Here is a 10,724-nt window from a genome sequence, read left to right as displayed (position 1 = left end):
GTATTACAATTTTTTATCCCTGGTATCTTTACCCTTTACTATACTGAATACCCTTTTTTGATAGAAAATAATAGTCCATGAAAATTTAGTGGTTGTATTCAATTTTGTAAGAAGCAATTTCATAAGGAATGTTTTTTTCTAGAGTCAGGCCAATTAATTTGCCAATTGATTTACGATTTTTTTTTTGTTCCGCTTTGTTACAGACAGGTTCGTTCTCTTTTTTTTTTCCGGTGTAGATATCAATGCATCCAGTCAAGAATAGGAACTTGCTTGGATTTGAGTCCAACTCGGATATGCAGTGCTATAATTGAATTGAGTCTAGGCCTTGTTTAGTTCCAAAAATTTTTGCAAAACAGGTACTGTAGTACTTTCGTTTGTTTGTGACAAATATTGTCCAATCATGGACTAATTGGACTCAAAAGATTCATCTCATCAATTCCGACCAAACTATGCAATTAGTTTTTATTTTCGTCTATATTTAATACTCCATGCATGCGTCTAAAAATTCGATGTGACGGAGAATCTGAAAAATTTTGCAAAATTTTTTGGGAAGTAAACAAGGCCCTAGTCTGATTGATCAGCTTAGACGGAAAGGATACATGAGGAGAAATTTGCAAATTTAGGGCTCTAATCATCGCGCTTCGGGGTTTTGAGACTCTAAACATCGACTAACAAAACATTGCACACTTGATTTTTTTTTAGCCATTTAGTATATTTTCTAACTTTTTATACATGGATTGTATCCTTTGCCGATTGGAGTCCCCGAATGGCCACAGAATCAAGTGTACAACGGTAGAAAATAAAATGGCCAAAGAAAATACACCACCCGGAAGCAAATAGATAGAGCCTTTTCTCTATGTATCATCTAAAATACTAGTATGATTGATGTTAACATACCACTAAAAAGTTTAGACTGACCTAGATGTAATAACACTTTACTTATTTGCCTCTCAAGCTATTCCGTCCATCTTTTATTTGATTTTTGTCATTTGCAAGCACTAACACGTGGACCTCACTAATTAAAAAGTCTAAAATATCCTTCATGCTCCTTCCTGCCCCCACGACTCCTGTGTACCCATCTTCTCCCCAGTGACAATCGAGAATCCCACCACCTCCCAAATTTGATTGTTTAAGGACTAAACGGGAGGTTCTGAAAGTTGAGGGGTCAAAGTGAACCTCGAAACAATAGTTTCGGAATAAAAATAGCTATTTCACCTATATTATACATAGATTAAGATAAATGCCATGTCCCAATGCCCTTCCCTACTACTAGCTTATGTATGTATACTCAAAAGTTAGAAAAGCTGCTGTGAAGTTCCATTTTATAAAAAATGCAAAGACAGACCTCGGGCCAAGATTCTTCTTTGGATACCGAAGTACTACTATCCAGGTGATCTGGGTTGTGATATGAACTTGAGCTTCTGCTCCTTTAGCAATGATTTTTTTATCAAAAAAATAAATTGCATATTTAACTTTTGGAATTATCTCAATCTTCTATTTTATGAACTTGTGATGAAACAATTGCTACAATTTTAGCAACCCGAGTATCGATTCCACGACTAGCAACAGCTCAATAGATAAATAGATAAATGTTTCCATAGCCTCAATGTCTCCACGGTGACTTTCTCGCTCCAGGCTTGTTTAATTTTCCATTTACGTCAAAAAAAATTTTAGTTTGTGTCTATTATTCTGCAAAATGAAACTAAACACCATCTAAAATCTTTAAGAAAATGTTTTTCATTTTACATTCTAGATTTTGGTCTCGAGAACTTAAAAAGATAAAAAAAAAACAGCTGCATGTATTTTTGATCCTAAAAATTTTAGTATTTTAAATAGAACTAAACACACATATAAAAAGTTTGAAACTTTACATTTTATTATTCCAAAGCACCTAATATTTTATATTCCATCCACCCTCGGTCCCCCATCTCCACACCATGACGATCCTGATCCTCCGTGGAGCCGTGGAGGGCGTGGCAAAGACGCGTTTCTAGTAGGCTCGAGACTTGGCCCGCCGGCAGAACTCGTCTAGCCCGCGGCCGATCTCCTCCATCCCCTCGCCGCGCTCCAACCCGGAGACGAGACTGCGCTCGGTCGACCACCACCTGGGGGCCTAGCGTCCTCGCGAGTCGCGACCAGCTCCGGCGCGGCGTCCGTCCTCTGCAGCCCCGGTGTCGCCGCGACCGTCGCTGCTGTCCTACTTCGGCACTCGACACCTTGGCCGGCGACGAGCACCACCACGACACCAGGTATTCCCTCCCCGGTCCTCCCTTCCTGCTGTGCGAAGCCGTGCGCCCAAACCTTAACCTAATTCGTAGGTAAAACCGTGCGCCCAAACCCTAACATACCATTCGTAATCGGATCTGTGTATATGCATGTATTATGACTACTAACTTCGATTGCTTTGCAAAAATTATTGGGGTGTCCTTTACTGAGTCCGCCCCTGGTGTCCGATGACGGTGTTGAATGCGTAGGAAATTATGTGTCTCTGCATTTTCACTGGCACTGGAGTGACAAGGGAGGAATAGTTTCGCCTGTTCAGCTTAGCTTAGCTGGTGTGTTACTATTTTGGTGCTGGGGAAGAAAGCCTATGGGGCTGTTTGGTTCGCTTCTCGGTGTAGCCTGGCTCGTTCCAGGGATCCAGGCTCATGCTAACCAGCCTCACCAGATGCAACAGATATTTGTTTGGTTGCCATTTCTATTTAGGCAGGATATGGAGAGGAATTGTTTTTTTCTGTGAGGGATAGAGAAATTATTTGGTTTCCCTCCATTACTGCTACACGTGGCAATCCAGGCCAGCAAGAAACGCATAATTTTCCCGCATGCACTGAGCCAGGCCAGCGCACACTACTTGCACAGCATGGGACAGGACTAGACGACACTTCGGGCAACCAATCACGCGAATCTTGCATGAAGGCAACCTGGCTGAGCTAGAACCAGGGAACCAAACGCGCCTTATGTAATTGATCATTAAACATTGATGAACAGTACCAAAATTAGTGTATAGGCAATGAAAATTATGTTGGGCAACTTGCTCTTAATTAAGCTCCGCCTCTGGAAGTCTGGCTGTAGGTCTGCTTCCTCGAAATGGATAACTGTCACACTTAGGATTCTTTCATGATATTATAGTGTTAATGTTATTGCTGTCAATGAGTTTCGGGCACCATGTTTGTTCGTCTAATTGATGAAGGTTTGCTCTTGGGACAAAGTTTGTCTGGACTCCACTTGATTGTGTGATGTTGCATTTTCAGATATTACGTTATGGTTTGCTGTTTATTTACCTATGGACCATGCTGCCACTTGTTCATGTGAACTGATGATGTTTGAACTGGAGCTCAGGCTGAAGTTATGTGACTGTATTGTACTATCTACACGACACACAATCGTTTAATACGTTTTGCATGTATTTTCGACCAGGTAAGGTGCTGGAACAGAAGATGCAAGGGGGAAGAGGTGGGAGGCAGGGCTTGTTCGGGGACCCTTTTGCTGGTTTCGGCGGCTTTGGACAGCCAGGGAGCCTTATGCCTGGTTTCTTTGGTGGCGCAAATCCCTTTGACGACCCTTTCTTCACCAACCCCTTTGGTAGCATGATGCAACCTAGTTTCTCAACCCCTTTCAGCGGCATGATGCAACCTAGCTTCATGAACCCCTTTGGTAGCATGATGCAACCTAGCTTGCTTGGACCGAGTATGTTTGCGCCCCATGGCAATCTCAATGGAGGCATGTTTGGAAGCCAGACACATCTCAGTCAAGGCATGAGCAATGCCAGTGGTTTCATTCAGCAGGCCCCTGAACCAAGCAGGCCTAAAGGGCCAATTATCAAGGAGTTGTCTTCAGATGACGAGGATGATGCAGACGATGATAAAGAAGATGAGAAGAAGAATGGTAACTTTAGGAAGCATCCAAGGGAAAGCAAAGAGCCGTATGTGGAGGACCCAGATGAAGAAGTAGAAGGTCAGTTTTTACCTTCTTGGGCATGTTACTGTTCACTGTTCCGATTTGCATTAAGCTATAATTTGAATTTACATTTTCTGATCCTGTCTTGTGCCTTATACCACATTTCTGTTCTTTTTGTAACTCAGGGACTGAAATATTTTCTGGCAATTCTTGGGAACATTCGTAAATAAACATTTTTTGGATTCAGCAAATATACTTGGACCTCAAACAATGTAAATAACTAACCAACTTCATTGCTCATCAGAAAACCTTTTGTACCACATAGTTTCAATAAGTCATCTGATCTCGTGGTATTGCTAGGCAGCCTACTCAATTGATATTCAGTCTTTTAGGTGACAGGTTAACGTTGAACTGCTATTTTATTCTGTTTAGCAGAGTATCTTTTTAGAATATTCCCTTAGTTTATGTTGTAAAGAATTGACATTACAAGTGGAGGCTACTAATGCATACACATTTTTTTAGCAGATAATAAAAGACCTAAGCATGGACAATTTGGGAGGGAGTTCAGCAGAGCTAGCACATCACGTCCACAGCCTCAGACATTTATGTTTCAGAGTTCAACTGTTACATATGGTGGTCCAAATGGAGCCTGTTATACATCTTCAACGACTAGGAGGACTGGTGCAGATGGAGTAAGTATATCTCATGAGTGCTTTTTTCTTCATCTGTATATTACTATATTTGTAGGGTCCAAAGTTATAGTGTTAATTATTTGTTAATGTGTTAGACTACACTGGAAGAAAGTAAGGAGGCTAACACAACTACTGGTAAAGCAACTCACAGGATTTCACGTGGCATTGGCACTAAGGTATTATTGATATTCCTTAGAGATCTCTTGCTTTCTCTCGTCCAATCGCACTGATGTTGTGATTGGAGCTACTTACTATCTGTTGTTGGCACGTTGCAGGGTCACTCACTAACAAGAAATCTTAATTCTGATGGACATGTGAACACCCTTCAAACTTTACACAACTTGAATGAAGGTTTAGTGTTTTTTTTTTTGGGGGGGGGGGGGGTGCTATCGTTTTCCTTCCAAACTGATTCTGATGCCATTTTCCCTTTTTCGTTCAGATGAGCTTGCTGGGTTTGAGGAATCGTGGCAAAGAAATGCCAGGGAGAATATGCCTGGCTGGGATCCTAGGATGAACATGCTTGGCAACGGTATAGCGCCCCCACCCTCTCTTTCTCTCGCGCATGCACTCAAACATTTCTTTTTTGCCTAATCATATAGAAGACAAAGGATGGTATAGAGGCAGATTTATTTTTGCGAAATCAAGGATTTGACCATAATGTTTCTTTCTTTGTACTAGCGATGGTATCTTGAGTTCTTTACACAGCTGCTTTGCAACATTAATCCAATCATCTAGAGCAATGTCAGCTACTGTAGATGGGGTATGAATATTGACTTATATATAGTGGTTTGATATCCTGTGATAATGGTAATTTTTCTGAAGTGTAATAATCACATATGAAGTTCTGTTGTAGATAAGACCTTTGGATTGTTGACAAAAAAAATAAATCTTACAGGTATTTAGCAGAACCACAGACATTGGGGAATGGATCGCTTGGTATGTATGGCTGCATGTACCAACCCCTAGGCATGCATTTTAACAAACAAATCTACAGTGTATATAGTATGTGATATAACAATTAATCACAAATAACAACAGTTAACCACAGTAACAAGATCATGACACAAATCCCATGTAGTCAGCAGCACAAATGTAGAAGGATGTGTTGTTTGACACCGCTGTCTCATTTGAGTGTATACCTTCAATTGGCTTTCAAGATCTTGGCCGATACTGATGTTGGTCACACTTCTCTTGCGTGCCGCTGGCTAATAGTTTTGTTGTGATCACCTGATTTACGTATTCAAGCTTGATTCCTATAGTTCTGAGATCTTACTCAGTTGCAAATTGTGCAGGAAATGTTCACTCTAACTTCCGAGATGTGAATCAAATGCCTGCACTTCCAGCTCCTGATCCATCCCGTGGCATGAATTCTTCATGGAACTTTCAGAATGGCTCTTCCATGGGTCGTGCGCCCCGCACATGAGTTCCTCTGTAGCATATGCAGGATCACAGTGCTCAGTACCGGTGACTTCTGCTATTTTGCAAAAAAAAAGTTGTTGTAAAACCTGAGCTCTCTTTTGGGGGGGGGGGGGGGACTGTAGCTTGTGACAGTTCTAATAGTCAGGAGCTTCACTCGAGGCAACCGAAAGTCAGAAGCTTTCCTTAGTTTCAGTAGTTCTATACTAGTGCTCCATTAGTCCAATAACAGTAGTTTAGTGCTGCCTGAGACGCAATTAAAATCTGTTTGGATGGGGAGGATTAATTCTTGGGAACTTTACTGACTTTGGTGAAATCTGAAGAAAAGGAATCATCCCTGATCTTACCCATCAGGTGTTGCTGGTGTAGCCTGTAATGTATGCCTTATATGTTGCTGCGGGCCTGGTTTTTCTTTCAAAAAATGCATTCTAGCTGCCAATAAGCTACGCAAAGTAACATTGATTACGGTTACATTACATCTAGAGAGAAGGGAAGACGCTAAACAAATAGAGTTGCCATATTATATATATAGTTGCGCAATCAAACGTGGCCATCAGATTCAGGTGGCTTCTCCGCGTTCTTCTCCGGCGACTGGCTGATTTCGCCGGCGGCTGCCCTGGTCTGCTGCTGCACCACCAACGTTGACACCTGGCATCCAAAGTCTGTGGACGTGAGCAGGTCCCCGAGGACGCCGAGCTCCAGGTGCTCGCTCCAGTCCGAGATGCCGACCGTGAGCGGTGACTTGGGGCCGTTGGCCCGCCGGCCGACGATCAGCAGGTCCGACGCCGGGCTGGACTTGCGGATGATGCCCACCATCTCGTCGGAGCCGCAGACCAGGTTCTCGCTGTAGGTGACGCGGTTGTCGTCGGCCCACCGGCTGACGTACTCCTGCAGCGCCTCCTCGTCGAGCCTGTCCTCCTCGGGGTCGCCGCCCTTTCGCCACTCCGGCGGCGGCAGGAAGCGGAACACGGTGAGGCCGATGGGCGCGTCCTCGGCCATGTAGGTTGCGAGCGCGAGTGCCTCCCGGTCATCCGGCCCGCCGAGGAAGTAGAGCGCGACGCGGTGAGGGAAGCCGTCGGTGGCGGCGCCGGCGTTGACGACGGAGAGGCTTCCCCGGTCGACGAGGATGGCGACGGAGCAAGGGGAGTAGTTGAGCACGTTGACGTTGGCGGCCTGCACGGATCCGCCGCTGGCCGTGGTGTTCTCGACGGAGCCGTCGATGGCGAGGCGCTGGTGGAACGGCACGACGATGAGCATGGCGCGCTTCTCGAGCGCGACGTTGCAGACGTCGTCGTGCATGGTGGCGTAGGGCGCGATGCAGACGTAGGGGAGCAGCGACGCGGACCCCACGGCCCGCTGCTGCACGAAGTACTGGAAGGCGTTGACGATGCGCTCCGAGTCGGTGCCGCCCGACGGCACGCAGTTGCGGTCGCCGTGCTTGAAGGCGCGGAGCACGGAGCTGGTGAGCCCCACGAGCGGCGCGAGGTGGAGGAGGTAGACGGCGACGGGCGACGCCGGCGACGGGCTGGCGGCGTCCAGCAGCGCCAGCATGGGCGACACGTCCGCCTGCGAGTGCACGCACGCCAGCACCCGCAGCTCGTCGCCAAGCTTCCTGTGCTCCACCGTGCGGCGGTGGTACGCCACGTACTTCTCCTCCGGGTGGTACATGTGCTTGACCACCGACGAGGTGGCGGCGCCCAGCAGCAGCACGTTGAGCATGAACGCGGCGTACACCTGCTCGTCGAAGACCTTGGAGTTGACGAACGCCGAGCCGTAGGCGACCTCGGTGATGCCCTTGAAGTTCATCATGAGGCCCAGGACGAAGGCCTCCCGGAGCGGCATCCCGCAGTAGAGGCAGGGGAGCATGCACGACACCTGCTTGGCGGCGACGCCGACGACGAGGAAGAACTCGAGGAGGAGGCAGATGGAGGCGTCGGCGATCTTGAAGACGTCCAGCCTCAGGCCGCCCTGCGCGAACAGCAGCGGCATGAGCACCCCGGCGACGAGGCGGTCGAGGCGCTCCCCGAGGGTGACGCCGAGCGGGGCGCCGCCGGGGAGCATGAGGCCTAGCATGAAGGGGCCGTAGGTGGCGTGCAGGCCTATGACCTCGCCGGCGAAGCTGCAGACGATGGTGGTGAGTAGCACGGCGACGAGGCGCGCCTCGCAGAGGAGGCCGCCCTCGGGGACGTCGCGGATGAGGCGCAGGATGGTCGGGCGCGCCACGAAGACGAGGAAGCCGATGAAGATGACGGAGGTGACGAGCGACAGGAAGCCGATCTTCTGGACTTTCTCCGACGGGCTGGACGCGAGGAGGTAGGACGTGATGCCGGCGATGGAGATGGTGTTGGCGAAGTCGCCGATGAGCGCCGCGGACATGGCGAGGCGGCCCAGCTTGGAGGAGAGCAGGTTGAGGTCGCCCAGCGTGGTGCAGACGACGATGAAGGCCGAGAGCGACCACCACACGTTGAGGTTGGTGAGCATCATGTTGGCCTTCCACGGCGCCGGCACCCGCGCCCCGATCGCCACGGCGGCGGCGTACATGGCCAGGTGCGGCCCCACGGTGCCGAAGAAGGCGATGGCCACGGCTTTCTTCCCGGACTTGACGATCATGCCCAGGTCCGTCTTCACGCCGATGACGAAGATCTGCAGCACGAAGGCGTACGCGCCCACCGTGTTGAGCTGCACCCACCCCTCCGGCGTGGCGAACAGCTCGCTGGCGTGCGGGAGCACACGGCCGAGGAGCGACGGACCGAGCAGCGCGCCGGCCTGTTGTGTGGTGTGTGCACACGCTGGCTGCAATTAGCTAGCGCGCCGGCCGTGAGCTAGCTAGATACAGTATTTGGCAGCACGAATACATACCACGATCTGGGAGATGACGAGGGGCACGTTGATGCGGCTGAGCAAGTGGTGGACGCCGCGGGAGAGCGCGAAGACGGCGCAGACATGGTAGAGGAGGAGCGGGAAGTAGAACTTGAGCGGGTCCTCGCCGGCGAAGACGCCGGCGGAGGTGGCGACGGAGTTGGGCGGGAAGCAGAAGCGGCTCTTGTTGACGGTGACATCCCCGCCCAGGTGCGGGGCAGGCGGCGCCTCACGGGACATGGGCGCGGCCGGGGCTCGGGGCTCGGGCTCGGGCTCGGGGAGGACGAGTGCAGGGGAGGATGGCGCGCCGGGAAGAATGGGGAAGAATTCTCCTCCATGGCGCGCCGCGAGTGCGTGCAATGCAGACTTTGCAGAGATGGTGCGCGAGCCAAGGACGACTGGCACGGCACCGGGACGACGCATGGCATGGTTAAGCGATAAACGTGGACAGCCGGCCACACCTTAGTATTCTACGGTGCACGTACCAGTATTGGCTTGCTAAAATTATAGCTTTAATTTTGCAATTTCTGTAGATATAATTTGCATTTTTCGGACAAAACCACAAACCAAACAAAATTACAATTGTTTGTATAGTCAGACAGGACAAAAAAAAAATTGATGTTATAACATAGAGACAATTAACAGATCACAAGGCTAAATGGTTGAGACATGAACGAACGGCTGACATACTCAAGCAAGGAACAAAAGAGGCGCAGGCACATTGTGGCCACGCAGGCGCAGACGGTGATGAACAAAAGAGGCAAGGAACGGGTATCCACTCTCCTCTGGGCAGTGCAGCTAGCTGCTAGAGGTCGGCTGAACGGACTAAAACAATCAGGTGATTGATAGATAGGAATTGTGTGCTTGCATGTTAAACACTATGACACTTCAAAATTACTTCTAACTCAGTAACGTCTGACTCATTTGGCGTAGCTTCTCCACAACTCCACCAGTTTCAAGAGTTATTTGAACCTTTTATGTTAAATCGGATAAAATAAAACAGGATCAGAAATGAAGTTCTTAAAAGTATACCCTCACACAAAGTGGACCATGGTTTTTTCTAGCCCACACTCACACTAGTACTAGTACAGACACCCTAAACAATAATGCAAGCGCGTGGGCTTCGCCACTGGGCACATGACTGTTGGGGGGAGTGAGGGTGGCTGGGAGGCATAGGGCGTCTAGCCACGGCTGCCAGGGCTCGTGAGCGCTGTCCTAACATTATGACATTCCATCCTTCTAAGAATGGAGATAGTCCTCGAAATGCATACTCGCGGTTCTTTTTTAGTGTAACTAAATGAAAAAAATAAAGAAAGAAATTGTCAACTTATTTCATTAAATTAGACTAGAGAAGAACCCACTGGTATCTATTTGGAGCATCGTCCCCATCCTTACATCCTCAAGCCCTAGTCGGAGTAATAGAAGTCGTCGTTGCTTATCGCTGCACTTTGGTGAACGAGAAAGACCTGCCAATACAAGAGCCTACAACTGAGCATCTGGCTAAGGGTCTTCACCTTCTAAAAAAATCAAAAACCAACCAAAAGGAATGAAATCTAAAGTTGTTTTTCAAGTGCATTTGTTTTTCTATAGTATAGTTTTGAAAGCACCTATTTTGACTTTTCGAAATGGGAGAAAATAAAGAGATCTGCCATAATTGTTTTAAGGGAGGTAGAGAGAGGAGATAAGTTTTATACTAATTTTAACCAAACAGCTTACAATTTTCACATTACATAGCTCGTAGCAGCTTTTTCACGGTGCACAGTTCACAACAACTTTCCACCACTCAAGAGTCAAGACTCTAACTCTCTTGAGACGAAATGATGCAATTACATACCCACGTGGTGTAGTTTCCAAACACTT

The 10,724-nt window shown here is 48.0% G+C and overlaps 2 protein-coding genes across 3 annotated transcripts; one reads left to right on the top strand and one right to left on the bottom strand.

Annotated features, from left to right (window-relative positions):
* On the top strand, positions 1,931-6,373 carry LOC8066108. 2 transcript variants are annotated; one of them, XM_021465500.1, is made up of 8 exons: positions 1,931-2,249; positions 3,418-3,954; positions 4,423-4,589; positions 4,685-4,765; positions 4,865-4,940; positions 5,029-5,118; positions 5,485-5,525; positions 5,882-6,023. In XM_021465500.1, exons 2-7 carry the CDS (start codon positions 3,438-3,440, stop codon positions 5,490-5,492), a joined length of 939 nt encoding a protein of 312 aa, XP_021321175.1. In that variant the 5' UTR covers positions 1,931-2,249; positions 3,418-3,437; the 3' UTR covers positions 5,493-5,525; positions 5,882-6,023. The 2 variants fall into 2 exon arrangements, with proteins under 2 accessions (XP_021321175.1, XP_021321174.1); XM_021465499.1 differs by lacking the exon at positions 5,485-5,525 and having other exon boundaries at positions 1,933-2,249; positions 5,882-6,373.
* Positions 6,546-9,180, bottom strand: LOC8066107 (cation/H(+) antiporter 15). Its single transcript, XM_002443729.2, has 2 exons — positions 8,865-9,180; positions 6,546-8,771 (listed from the first exon to the last, which is right to left on the bottom strand). Exons 1-2 carry the CDS (start codon positions 9,102-9,104, stop codon positions 6,546-6,548), a joined length of 2,466 nt encoding a protein of 821 aa, XP_002443774.2. The 5' UTR covers positions 9,105-9,180.

This window comes from Sorghum bicolor, chromosome 7, assembly GCF_000003195.3.
Source record: "Sorghum bicolor cultivar BTx623 chromosome 7, Sorghum_bicolor_NCBIv3, whole genome shotgun sequence".
Taxonomy (NCBI): domain Eukaryota; kingdom Viridiplantae; phylum Streptophyta; class Magnoliopsida; order Poales; family Poaceae; genus Sorghum; species Sorghum bicolor.
This window is presented reverse-complemented; position numbering and strand designations above follow the sequence as displayed.